This window comes from Crocodylus porosus, unplaced genomic scaffold, assembly GCF_001723895.1.
Source record: "Crocodylus porosus isolate Cpor-Errol unplaced genomic scaffold, CroPor_comp1, whole genome shotgun sequence".
NCBI classification, from domain to species: Eukaryota; Metazoa; Chordata; order Crocodylia; family Crocodylidae; genus Crocodylus; species Crocodylus porosus.
Genome location: NW_017728937.1, coordinates 6,469,899 through 6,482,791, shown reverse-complemented (window position 1 = coordinate 6,482,791; position 12,893 = coordinate 6,469,899). Strand labels below are relative to the sequence as shown.

The 12,893-nt window shown below is 51.2% G+C and overlaps 1 protein-coding gene across 3 annotated transcripts in view; it reads right to left on the bottom strand.

The window, feature by feature from the left end:
- Positions 1–4,634: 4,634 nt before the first annotated feature.
- Positions 4,635–12,893, bottom strand: part of LOC109318244 (spectrin beta chain, non-erythrocytic 1-like) — a 9,713-nt gene continuing 1,454 nt past the window's right edge. Inside the window, exons 2-4 of one of the 3 annotated variants that reach the window (XM_019547363.1) lie at positions 11,786–11,962; positions 10,741–10,783; positions 4,635–5,486 (exon numbers count right to left, since the gene is read on the bottom strand). In XM_019547363.1, coding sequence (XP_019402908.1) covers positions 5,328–5,486; positions 10,741–10,783; positions 11,786–11,962 — 379 coding nt within the window. In that variant the 3' untranslated portion in view covers positions 4,635–5,327. Of the gene's footprint in view, positions 5,487–7,675; positions 10,140–10,740; positions 10,784–11,785; positions 11,963–12,893 lie in introns of those variants that run through there. The other 2 variants (XM_019547361.1, XM_019547362.1) reach the window with 2 other exon arrangements.

Genomic DNA, 12,893 nt, shown 5'->3' with positions numbered 1-12,893 from the left:
TTTCTTTACTGTCCGAGCCCCCAAGGTCTGGAACAGTCTGCCAGCGGAGGTGGTTCAAGCACCTACATTGAACACCTTCAGGAGTAAATTGGATGCTTATCTTGCTGGGATCCTACGACCCCAGCTGTCTTCCTGCCCTTTGGGCAGGGGGCTGGACTCGATCTCCCGAGGTCCCTTCCAGCCCTAATGTCTATGAAATATTCAGGAGACAGGGCCTGTACTTGCCACCTGTCCCCTCAGTCATAGGGCTGGGTGGTACCTCCACTGTGCAGAGTGGTCTAGATTTACCTGTCTTGGAAGGGTTTTATGGGGCGTTCACTGCCCATTTCATCTCTGGGCCTGGAATTAGCTTGAATGTAGGTGACCAGAAGGGACTGATTACCCAAGCTGGCCGTGTCCCCTGAGCTCTTCTGTGCCTGGCGCCAATGCCAGTAATTGGCTTTCAGCACTGAAGGCCAGTGCCTCTCCTACGGCTGAGAGGAAGGGGCTGTCCAGACCAGCCCGTTTCACTGCAGGCACAATGCATCAGTCTGTGTCTGTCCATCACCTCCTTGTCCTCCTGTGGGCAGTGTCTTGCCTATCACCTGCCTCATGTCCCCTGCCCGTGTGCCAGTTTATCAGCCGTTCCTCTGAATTCTTGCTGGGTGGGAGGTGGGGGAAAGAGAGACAATGGGCATGAACATTTTGGGCTCTAAGAAGCCCTTGTGCCCATCCCCTGGCCTGACTCTGCATCCCAAGCACTTGCACCTTCCTACCTCAGTGCAGGAGACTGTGGGGAAGGGAGGGCCCTTTCCTTCCAAGGTGGGCCACCTGCTTCCCCTTCCTATAACTAAGCCCCACCACTGTTGGTGCCTCACCTGCCAGGGTTGGCAGCTCAGCTGGACCCAAAGGATGAGCTGTCCCTCTCACCCTAGCAAAAGAGAGCTGCCCTGGCTCAGGCACCAGGAGCAGCCCTCCAACCCCATCCTAAGAGGTAAGTTGGAACTGAATGACCTTTACTCCATGCTGCGCTTCCAGGACCGGTGCAAAAAAACAGAAAAAAAACAGAAAAATGCTGCAGCATGGCTTTCATGACCTCTTCCATGGAGCATGGTCCTCAGCTGCACACAGCTCTCACTGGGCACTGCCCCATCCTGCTGCTCCAAATGTCAGGCTGCTGGGGTAGAGGTGGTTGAATCCAAGAGAATGAGCTCTGTGGTGGGGGGTGAGCTCTTCCCAACACCGGCTGTTCCCTGGGAGCATAGGGGCAGGCAGATGGCTGGCAGCCCTGCACTGCTAACCCCCATCCTAAGGGGTTACTGCTAAATGGGCAGGGTGAAAAGTGCCTTAGCAGACTCCAGCAGTTGAGATGTCCTAGCTGGCAAGGACCTACTGGGTGTAGGGGATGCACTGGCTTCTGGGGGATGCTGGCCCTGAACCCCACATGCACTTAACCACATGTGTCTTCAGAGAGTAAGTGGCCTATTGAAGCTTGGGGGACAAACCCGGAGAACAAAAACTCAGCCCTGCCTACCTCCTATCTATAATACCTGTCACTTACCCCCAGCATCTGCTCATACAGCCATACCCCATCCCAAACTAACACATACAGCTTTCCATGTCACTGCACAGATACCACAAAGCTCCCAAAAGTTTTAGTGAAGAGCACTCGATAGCACTCCAGAAGGCCACCCAGGCCCTAAAGAAAACACGACCCTCTAGAGTAGTGGTTCTCAACCCGCAAGCCGCATACGACCCAGCCAGCACACTGCTGCAGCCCACGTGACATCCTGTTAAATAGACAAGGTTCTTCAGGTAAATCCGGTATCTTTTATTAGACCAGGTCAAATAGTTGGAAAAGTTCTTCCTTGCAAGCTTTCGGGTACAAATACCCTTTGTCAGGCTGAGGAAGCATCTGCAGTCGGTGTGTGCTCTTCCTGGATGGAATAGTAAAGAAGCCAGAAGCCAGTATGCATGTGAGAAAGCCAGTTGGTGAAAATGTAAATTGAGGTAGTTAATGGGTAAGAGACAGGTTGGGGCAAGAGGAGTATACCCGAAAGCTTGTAAAAAAATAATCTTTCCAACTATTTGACTTGGTCTAATAAAAGATATTGGATTTACCCAAAGAACCTTGCCTGCTTATGTCCTTAGGCCAGCGCAACAACAACCTATACCCTTGCTAAACAGCTACACAGGAAGTAAGATGTGTGGGTGCAGCCCACATAACACATCGAAAACTAAAAGTGTGTCAAGTGAAAACCACTGCTCTAGACCCAGTCACTTGCCCACATGCCTGTCCCCTCCTTTTGCCCGGGACACAGTGAGGGGAGAAGCCTGGGACCTTGTGCAAGTGCAGAAGTAGTCCAGCTGCCACCCCTCCCCTCCAGGGTTAGATCTGGGGAGGGGTGCGGGGAGCACTGGTATACTTGTACCCCACTTTGATTCCTGGTCCACCTAAAGTTTAAAACCAACTGCCTGGCAGTGGCTACAGCATTTCTAGTCAGGAATAGCTAAGGAAGTCACTTGATTTCATGGCTCATAATCTACCTGATCCTTTCTAAACTCCTCATTGCACAGGTGTTAATGACCTGTTCCTTTTAAATAGTCTTGATGTTCCACCAATCAAGCTATCCTTTGTTCTGCAATTCTGTTGTCCTGTCTGCTAGCTGCTCCTGGCAATGAAGCTCCTATTTCACAGTGCTGCAGATTGTTTTGCACTCATCCCAATGAAGTTATATTTTGTTTGTGCTTCAATCTAAACCTGAATCGCATAGCCCTAAGCCCCTAGCATATTAGCAATGCTTCTGGTTTATTTTTATCTGGAGAAAAAGATGTATCATTTTATATGTGATGATGCATCACACTACCTGTACCTCACTTTTCAAAATTAGATCTGCCCATGCCCTACCCCCTTCCTCTGAGGATGCAGCCTGTGGGTCTGGAACCTACATGGTCATGATGAAACTCCACAGATAGGGGCACAGGCTGCAGTCTCCGTCACCCCGGTAGTGATTACCCAGGCTGTTCAGACCCACACAGTGGGACTTGGCAAAGCAGGTGCCACCCTACAGTCCTGTAGCTCTGTCCAGGACCTAGTAAGAACATGCTGCATGTTCTTCCTTTTGCTTGCCAAGTGTGCTGGCCCCCTGCCCACAAAGCTGGGTGTATGGGCACTCCCAGCAAGCATGCCCATGCTCTGCTAGCCCAGTGCACTGAAGGCAAGTCCTGCTGCTGTTCTAGCAGTGGGCGGTGCCCGTGTCCCATTGCATTATATGGTACACTCCCTGCAGGCACCCTGCACACCCCAAACTCACAGTGCCTACCAGATTGGTCACTGGCAGGCGCAAACGATGACGGGATGTTCTGCCCTGTCCAGAGGAGCACAAGCCAGTAAAGGTAAATGCTGAAGCATTGAGCAGAAGAAAGTGTCATGAAGGACATGGGACACTTGCAAGATAGGAGCCAAGACTTGCAGCACCTCCCACTATTCATGGGGCCTCCTGTTGAGGGATCATCTGCCATTGGGATGGAACCCAGTCATGGGAGGAGTGCTCTGAGCTGGGGCACTTGACGACTCCCCAAGCAAATGAGACGGTCAATCAGACCAGACCCCTTGCCTCGTTTGTCCTGTGGCATACTGGAGTAGGACTCCCTGCTCTTGCAACACAGCTGGAAGGGAAACCTTTGTCTCTCACGGACTGGTGATTGAAGCACTTGCCAGGAATTGGGTCACCTGAGGCCCAGCTCAGCCTGCGGGGATTTCAAGCTGTCTCCCCAACAGAAGTGCTCCAGTGCATTCATGGAGCCAAAGGGGAATGGGCCAGGGTGAACCAGTTGCTGTGGCTTGGCAGTTGTACATAGACTGGGGGCAGGGGGAGTAGGAGGGACAGTATCCCTGAGCTGCACTTGCTTGGTGTCTGCCAAATGCTCATCAGGGCAGACTGCTATGTCAGGGTGCCTCCCCACAGGGCACACCCTTGCAGCTGGGTCCCTTTCACAGAAGACTACCTCACCCCCCACCCTGGAAGTACACTCCTCCCCCATATACAGGCATAGCTGCGCCACCTCCAAGTTGCTAAAGTCTGGGCCCAGATCCCAGATCTGCTTGTGTATTTTGTGACTTGAGTGCAAAATGCAGGACCAGGCCCTGGAGCAGGGGGAGGACCCCAGGGCACCCCCATTGTCAACCCCAGTGTTGCCAGATGTCTTAATTGTGAGGTTAAAGAGACAGACCCCTTCTGACCCAATGGATCTTGAAACGTCCTGCCCAGTGGCCCAGCCTCAATGCAGGTGTGGGATGACAGGTTGCCCCTAGTTTATTCTGCAGCCAGATGGAAAGGACTTTCTTCTGGAAGGTGGGACACGTGATTGTGAATAGACATGCCCTTCCCTAGCCCCAGATTTTTGGTCCCAATATAAATAGGGGGTTGGTGCTGCCACTGGCTCGTATGTGAAAGCAGGCAACCACAAGTGCCGCCTCCCCGGCTGTGTGCGCTATGTATTCTGAATGTGCCGTCTCGATTAAGCCCCACCAGGCACCTCAGCAGAGCAGCCTGCATCTTGACCAAGTCTGTAGCTGTGGAGATGGGGCAGGCAGTTGCACACAGATTTGCAAAGCTGCAGTGTCCAGCATGGAAGTCTCAAGTGAGTTTTGATACCAGACTAGCAGGAGTTCTTTTGGGATCCTTTGTTGGTGCTGGTCCTGGGTGACTTGCCCCAGGTTACACAGGATGTCCGTGGTGGAGCAGACCATGGCATCCCAATGGCCCAAATTCTAGGCATATGCCTCTACCCTCTGGGCCCACAATGCTGTAGCAGACTCACCGATGAAGATGGTGGTAATCAAGGAGTCTGTCCCAGACACTGCCGTTGCATGCAGAGCCTGGAAAGGGTGAGCTCCATCATGCTGGGCTTTTGGGAGCTGCAGTAAATTCCAGATGGATCTGGGGATTTGTTTTGTGTAGGGCCCATGAAAAACTCTTGGCATAGCACTGTCTGTTTCTACCCTTCCCTGTGACTCTATGGGAGTTGCTTTTTCTTGCTGGGTGTCATGTTCTGGATTTACAGTGGTATTATGGCATCTCTCTCAATTAATCCCCTTGATAGCTTTACAATCCTATCACTGAATGACATTCAAAACTCCCATCCATTGATTTCCATGGATTTGAACTCCTAGGTGGCTCCATGCCTTTCAAAAACTGGGACATTTGCTCCTAAGGCCCTCAGGAAAGGCACTGCCCTTTGACTCCTAGCAGCCTTTGCAAAACTTCATGCCTCAGTTTCCTTATCTAACTTGGCACTTATCCATCCCTCCTTTGGCTGCACCTCACAGCCTTCCTCCTATGACATCACAGCATGCCTATCAGCCGGCAAAAGTGTTTGCTGAAGACTGCCCAGAAGCATACTGGCCACTGACAGCTCTTCCCCAGTCTTGTGCAGAACTCCACAGGGCACTGTCTTGTCACCCAGCTGCTTGGGGCCATTGCTTGATCCTGGCATGAAACCTGCTGTTTAAAACCAAAGCCAAACACTGAACTTATATAGAATTTTGGTTTGTTTCTTTATTAGAATAAAAAAGGAAAGAAAACATGAATCAACTGCTTCCAAAGCTCTCTCTGGAGATTCAGCTCTTTCTATGCACTGTGGAAATATGTCCAAGCAGGCTCACCACAGGGCCCAGCTGGCAGGAACTAGCCACATGGGCCTCAACAGTGACCTCACACACCTGTTAGGAGCTGCTTGGGTGCTGTACCTGGGCGCTCCTCCTCCACCTGCTGAGCAGTACTGTGAGGGGCCTGCCTGGGAGTGCTGTGTGTGCTGGGGGAGCAGGCAGCGGGGCAGAGATCTCACTGAGATGCACTTCATTTTCTCAAGGGGTAGGACAATAACAGCTGTGATGGAGCTGGAAGCCACTGGAAATGGCCTTGTTCATGGGTAGGTGAAAACATGGATGACTGACAAATGTAGCACTCCCAGGCAGCATCAGAGCACAGAGAAAGGGGGCGGGAGAGCTATATTCAGAAGCTGCCCAGCAGGGTTGTGCTGACAGCAGGCAGGATGGATGGAGCGGAAGTACCCCGAAGGGGCAGGGAAAACCAGTGGTTTCCTTGGGTGTAGGATGGGCGTAGAATTCAGGCTGCCCCATGCCACAGGCAGCCATGCTCAATAGAGCTGCCAAATGGATGGTGGGAAGCAGTCCAGATGTCAATCTAGCATTGCAGTGTCAGTCCCTGGAAACAGTGGACACATCTACACAAGATGCTTAATGTGCAGTAGCCTAATAACCAGGGATCCTGGTTTTCTCTGATTAAATACATCGCCAATTTTCAGATTTAAAAAAGTAACCCCAAATCCACATTTTTCCATGATTAAAATGAAACCCCACTAATATATACATATATATGTATGCATGTGTATGTGTGTGTATATAAATATATTAGTGGGGTTTCATTTTAATCATGGAAAAATGTGGATTTGGGGTTACTTTTTTAAATGCAAAAATTGGGGATTTTTTTTTATCAGAGAAAACCAGGCTCCTTGCTAATAACACTGAGCAGCAGTGCGAAACAGCACAAACCATGTGATTGTACAGTATTGTTAGGCTACTGCATAGTAGCGTCACTAAAAAGGCATTCGCCAGTGCTACTGCGCAGTAACTCTACTTAGTGTACATTTATTTTGTACTTGACTATCCAAGTAAGAAATTAAATTCCCAGTAACTACTGTGCAGTAATGGATGTGTAAATGCACCCAGTTTTTAGCATTTGTGTACCTCAGCAAATTCAAAGAAGTCTTCTCTCTCTCTCTCACACACACTCACACACACACACTCTTGCTCCATGTCCTGATTTTTATCTCATGAAAGCCCTATGGTTCTTGCAGGTGTCAGCCTGCGGTACAGCTCAACTGTTTAAGGCTTACAAAATGCAACAGTGGTGTGGGAAATTTGGACAAACACACTGAGTTACAGGAGATCCAGGAAGATCCCCACACTATCTGAAAGAACATGTGCTGGTACAGAGGGGTACAGAATCAGTTTCTCTTTCATTCATCCTACAGTGGCAGAGAGTAAATGTGAGGGGAGGAAACAGCTATAAATAACCCTGGAAATGACATTTCCTCTGAGGGTCTTAATCCTGTTGGTCAAGCTGCTAAGAAGTCAGCCCTGCTTCCATCTCTACACATTAGGCTTCATTCTTGTGAAACCTGCTGATTGCAACCTGCAGGCTGTATTAGGGGCCAGCAAGTCTAGGCTTCAGTTTGTCTCCATTGGGCTTGGGTGTGAATGGAAGTTCATGCCCTTGCATAGCTAGCTGGGCCATGTTTTGTGCAGGACAGCTCTCTTACTATGGATAGCAATAGCTGGTACCACTGTCAGGCCACCTCAAACAGCCCCTGCTGGGGAAAGGTACTACTGGTGTTGAGGCTGAGAGCTCCAAGCATAGGTGGTCTTCTGGGGAAACAACTGCATCTCTGGGTTGGATACAGCAGTGGTTCTCAACCTTTTTTGTACCAGGATCCATTTGTAAGCATCAATGGCCAGTCCTGACCCACTCCCCCAGCCTCAGATCCCCAGTGTATGGGGTGAGGGGGGGGTTAGGGGCAGGGGGGTGCCAAGTAACCCCCAACAGGCTGGAACTCTGCCAGCCTGCAAAGGAAAAGCCACGGTTTCCCACATTTTTCTCCTTTACAAGAAAATCCATTTTTAAAGTTTGTTTGTGAACATTTCATATACTCTTGCAACCCACTTTTGGGTCACAGCCCGTGGGTTGAGAAGTACTGGGTAGAGTATGTCCCAGTGCTGGGGACATGAGCTCTGGGTCAGATCCAGGGGACGAGTTGGGGGTACTCTGGTCTGAGGTGCCATCTGGGCACCTACTGCCATGGCAAATGAGCATGCAAAACAGAGCATGGCAGCTGGCTGAGACAGCCTACAGGGAGCCTAAGTGACTTCTGGAAGGTCTGCTTGGCTGAAGGCTGCTATGTCCAAGCTTGGCACTTCCTTCAGGCAGGTGGACAAGCACAAAGCAAGGATGCTGGCCTCAGGCTCCTCCTTTTCTGACATCTCTTTGGGAATCCTGGAGTGGCCTTTGGAAGAAGTCTAAAGCTAGTGGCTGCAGCAAGAGGATTTCTGCAGGGCTGCTGTTCCCCAACCTTCTTCCCCATAGCCAGTGATGCCTAAGCTCAACAGCCTGCACCCTACTGGTCCTGAGATCTGGGTTCCCTGCTGATTACTGTAGCCACTGTAAGCTGCACTCCACTAAGTGCAAGATAGAAGTTTACAGTCCTGGAGTTCTGCCTGTCCCAGAGGATGGGAGGCAGGACTCATGACTCCAGCCTTCCCTCTGCCATCACTGGCCCCTGTTCAACACACAGGCACTCTGGAGCTTGATCACTTGTTTGGGAGCCCAGATCAACGTGGGGTTATTGCCTCTCTGGTGTCCAAGCCAGGGGGTGCTCTCCCCCCCATCCCTAGGAAGCTGCTTATTATTAGCATATTAGAACCAAGGGCCCCCTCTGGAGCTCATCCCAGGCACGAGACAGCAGCTCCCTCCACACTATCTTGGGCTCTGCTAGAAAGATGAGGATTAGCAAGAGGCCTGAAAAACACTGATGCAGCCCATAGAGGGAGGCAGCATGAAACACAGAAGACAGGATGAAAACAGAGTGATCCCAGACAAGGCCTTATTCAATAAAATGCAGTGATTCTAACACTTAAGAACTGTGGGGTGACACACACTCCCAGACACCCACACAGACACACACGGACTGTAAATTATTCTCCCCACTCCCAATTTAGAGCAAAATCTGTTCTGTCCCCTAGCCTTATTTTACTGTTCTGCTTTTCCAATGTGTACAGACTGGCTGGAAGGAGCCTTGTGCACTGTAATGTGGTCAGTGCTTGTGTATGAAACACACAAACTTAGACATATTATAGTCCCCCCTGCTTGCAGTGGACTCATTGGACTAACAGCTACCTGCCCTCTATATGAGGCAGATGAATAACTAGAGCTGGTATTAGCAGTAAAGATTATTAGGTCAGCTGAGTCTGCATGAAGCAACCAGCACATATAACACATCATAAGCAGTGCCTTTATTATGGACCAATGGGGATGGCAAAGGCTAACACTAGATTCCCAGTATAAATGGCTATCCACATTAGCCATGGACACCTGAAGTACCTGGTGGTACCTGGATGGATGCATATGGCCTGCCTGCTGGAAGGAATGTCAAGCTTGCCTAGATGAGTGTCAGTCACCACCTAGAGGCCACAGCTGACACAAGCTAGACCACTGGAACTTCTTTGGCCCACAGAGGCATGGGGGCAGGCCCTGAGCCCTGCTCCCACTGACAGCTGGGATGTCCTGGACAGCTTTTTGATTATTGCTAGAAGAGCAGGTTACCAGAGCCAGCCAACCTCCCCGCACCAAAAAAAAAAAAAAAAAAAAGATCCAGAGAAAGATTTCCACCTGTGAGGCGAAGACTGCCCCCAAACCACAGAAGAAGGCAAAACCCTGAAAATGTTCTTGCAAACCCTCGCTGCTTGGGATTCTCCATGCCTCTAGCCTTGCCCAGCAGTGAGTTGCTGGTGGCCACACTGTTTATGCCTGCTGAGACAGTGCTTCTTCCAGGAGCTATGGGCAGATCCATAGTGCTACAGGTAGTCCAAAAGGTGGGCATCACCAGGCTGAGCTCTCCATACCAGCAGACCCCAAAGCACCTGCTCTGGCCAATGCTGGCCTTTAGGCTGCATCTGCTGCTCTCTCCTTTGAAGTGCATGGGATCAGAGAGGGGCACATGGGTGTGTGGATAAGCAGAGGGGGGTGGTGTTCAGCACATGTGAGCAAGACGGACTCCAGCGTGGAGTGTGTGTCTGCGGAGAGGCAGCTGGCTGGGCCCAGAGCACCTGCTGACACACCTGCATGTACTGTTCTGTGCTAGGCTTGCTGTATATTTGGCAACAGAGCAGTCTGCACTGAGCTACCCTGGGGCTACTTCTTTTTGGGAAAGAAGATAAATCTCTTCTCTTTCTCTTTCTTAGCCAAGCTGGTGTCCACGGTGGTGATGGAGGGCAGGGGGAGGCTCTGGGCCTTGGCTTTAATGCTTTGGGATTCAATTATTGCTGTGCTGAGGCCCTGGAGCCATGTATGCATCTCATCCTATGGGGACAGAGATGAGACAGATATTCAGTAACCCCTTCCCTTCCCCTTCTGGTCCCCTTCTTTTTCACCAGATGTAGAGAGCAGGTACCTGTTAGCCCAATGAACCTGCTACAACTGTATGATCTGGTACATCTGGAGAAGGGATTTGGGTGTGATATGGCTTATCAGGAGGCAGGATCTGGTGGGCTCAGTGAATGTTGGGGCTTATGTGGGGAGCGCCCAAGGTTGAAGGAACCATACAGGCCAAAGTATAATGCAGGCCACTTCTACCACCTGCTACCAGAGCTGCTCTGATGTGATATGTGGAGCAGGCTGTCACAGTAGCCAGGGAAAGGCAACAGAGCCCACACCCACAAGGCCACCCTTCTGTAGAGGGATGGGATTTCTAACCCATCACCTATGATCCTGGCCTGGTGCAACAGCACAGCAGCCCCACACAATTATGACTCCAGAAGCGCCCATGCTGGGGGCCCACGGGCTCTGCTTCCTGCTAGGAGGATCCCACAGTCATACCTAACAGTTCCAGTGTCCCACCTGAGCAAAGCCCTGCCCAAATCACTCAAAGAAAGAGGGTGAAACTGCCAGTGTGGGCACCTACCTCATCCTTGCCATGGAAGAGCCATTCATTGCCATTGCTGAGCCTGCCAACAAAATCAGAGGTGCCTGTTACTCAACCTCACCTTGCCCCATGTCACCCTGTCAAGAGACAGTTCAAACCCATTCATGAGTGTACTGTGAGCCTGGGTTTAGCTCCCCTGGCCTTGGGAGGGGCCTGGGTTTTCAGAGGCCACGGTGCATGCCCATGGGGTATCTCCAAGGGTGCCCCTGTATAAGGGAAGCCTGGAACATGCATATGCAACACTGCACCCTCCCCAAGTGGGGTTGCCAGTAGTGCAAAGGGGAGGCCTGGTGTCTGGGACTTGTGAGAAAATGCCAGGGGAAGAGACCAAAGGGAATAGCGCTTGGAAGTAGGAGGTGTGCTCTCCACTCCCGGGCAAAGATTAGGACCGGGCCTACAGTAGAGAACAGCTCTGGGCAGGACTGCCACGCTGGCAAACAGGCACATTGGGTAGATGCCTGGAGACAGGGATGCACTTAGGGTCTGGCCCAGCAATTATCATGACATCCTTGTCTCTCTCATCCACTGATCTTAACAGGCCCCACACTAAATCCTTTCCTTCTTCCCACCAATAAACAGCCCCCCAAACTTCCTTTCCTTCTGTTGATAATACACCCCCACCTCAAACTTTCCCTTCTTCCCCCACCAGTAACAGCCGCCCCTCATCTCAAACAGTTTCTGCCTCCCCAACAGATACTAGGCCTTATCTCCCACCCTCCGTCATGAACACTCTCCCTTTCCCAGCCTTGTTTGCTCTTTCCTGAATGGGGTGGTCTGGAAAATCTACTTTCCAAAACTAAACAGCTCCTCCTTCAGCAGACCCCTTGCCAGACAGAGTGCACTCGGGATGTGTATGAGTGACTATCCCCTAAGGTGGCCTTGAGTAACCCTAGCCTGCTGACCCTTGTGGATCCCTCATCTCCAGATCAGAGTGGGTTAGACCCCTGTTGAGCACAGCCTGGCCAAGGCCTAGTTCACTCCAAGGCCTCAGCCTAAAGGCTCTTCCTGCCCATGGTGGCCTTACCTCAGCTTGAAAACATGTTTTTTTTTCTTGTAATCGGCTGCCACCTCACAGAGGGCATTCTTCAGTGTGAAGGGCTCCTCTCCATGATAAGGCACGCCCAGGGTCAGGCCCTTTGCATCCTTGTAGAAGGTCAGTTCACTGTTCCTGAGCACGCAGTACAGTGTGCTCCAGGACCTGCTGGTGGGAGAGTGAGAAAAGGGAGAGAGAGGACCCTCTTGTTAATCTGTCCATGAGGTGCAGATCTTGAAAGGTGAAACATGAGAGAGTGGAGTGACACGAGAGGCTGCACAGGTGAGCACCAAGGAGAGGGGGATGGTGAGCAGGCTACATAAGGAAGGGTCAGAAGAATATGTGCAGTCATAACTCTTAAGATTTGAAGTCTGAGAGATGGTGCTGCTGTCGGGGGGAATTGTTGGTACAGTGCTGCCAGCTGCCAAGAGTTTAACACCCTTTACAGCTCCCACCATGGCTGCACGTTGCCAAATCCTGTTGCCAGTGGACCATGAAAACACAGAATTTGGGAGGCAGGGAGCTGCCCCAACCCCTGACTGACCCCTCCTAGCCCGTTGCTCTGCCTCCCACCCACTCCATGACTGCTGCTCCAACCCCACAACCCTCCTGAAGTGCTTGTCCAGCTACCACCACTGCCACCTCTGTAACTCAGCACCCAGGGCTTGTGGCCTGGTTGCCAACTGCTAGTTACGCTACTGGGACAATGGGATGTGCCATTAGCAGAGGGTGAGAGGAAGGGGGAACAGGAAAGCTGTGTACACCTCCTTGAAAGGACAGCAAAGAGATGAAGATGCTTTCTCCCAAGCCACATAACGTAGGATTTGCAATAGGGTGACACTACAGCCAAACAGATGGACATCTAATTTTGGGGAAGATCCTCAAGGGCTGTCTAGCCCAATCTCCTGTACAGATACTGGATTCACCATTCCTAACAAACTCAGACAGATGCCCATCCAATAACAGTTCCACTGTGTCCCTCAGCAGCCGGCTCTGCTGTCCTACTGTTTGAACAGTACTGTACCAACAGCTATGGGACAGGGAAATCTGGGTGAGGGGGATCCGCTACCCTCCATCAATGCTGACCTCGTGAAGGAAC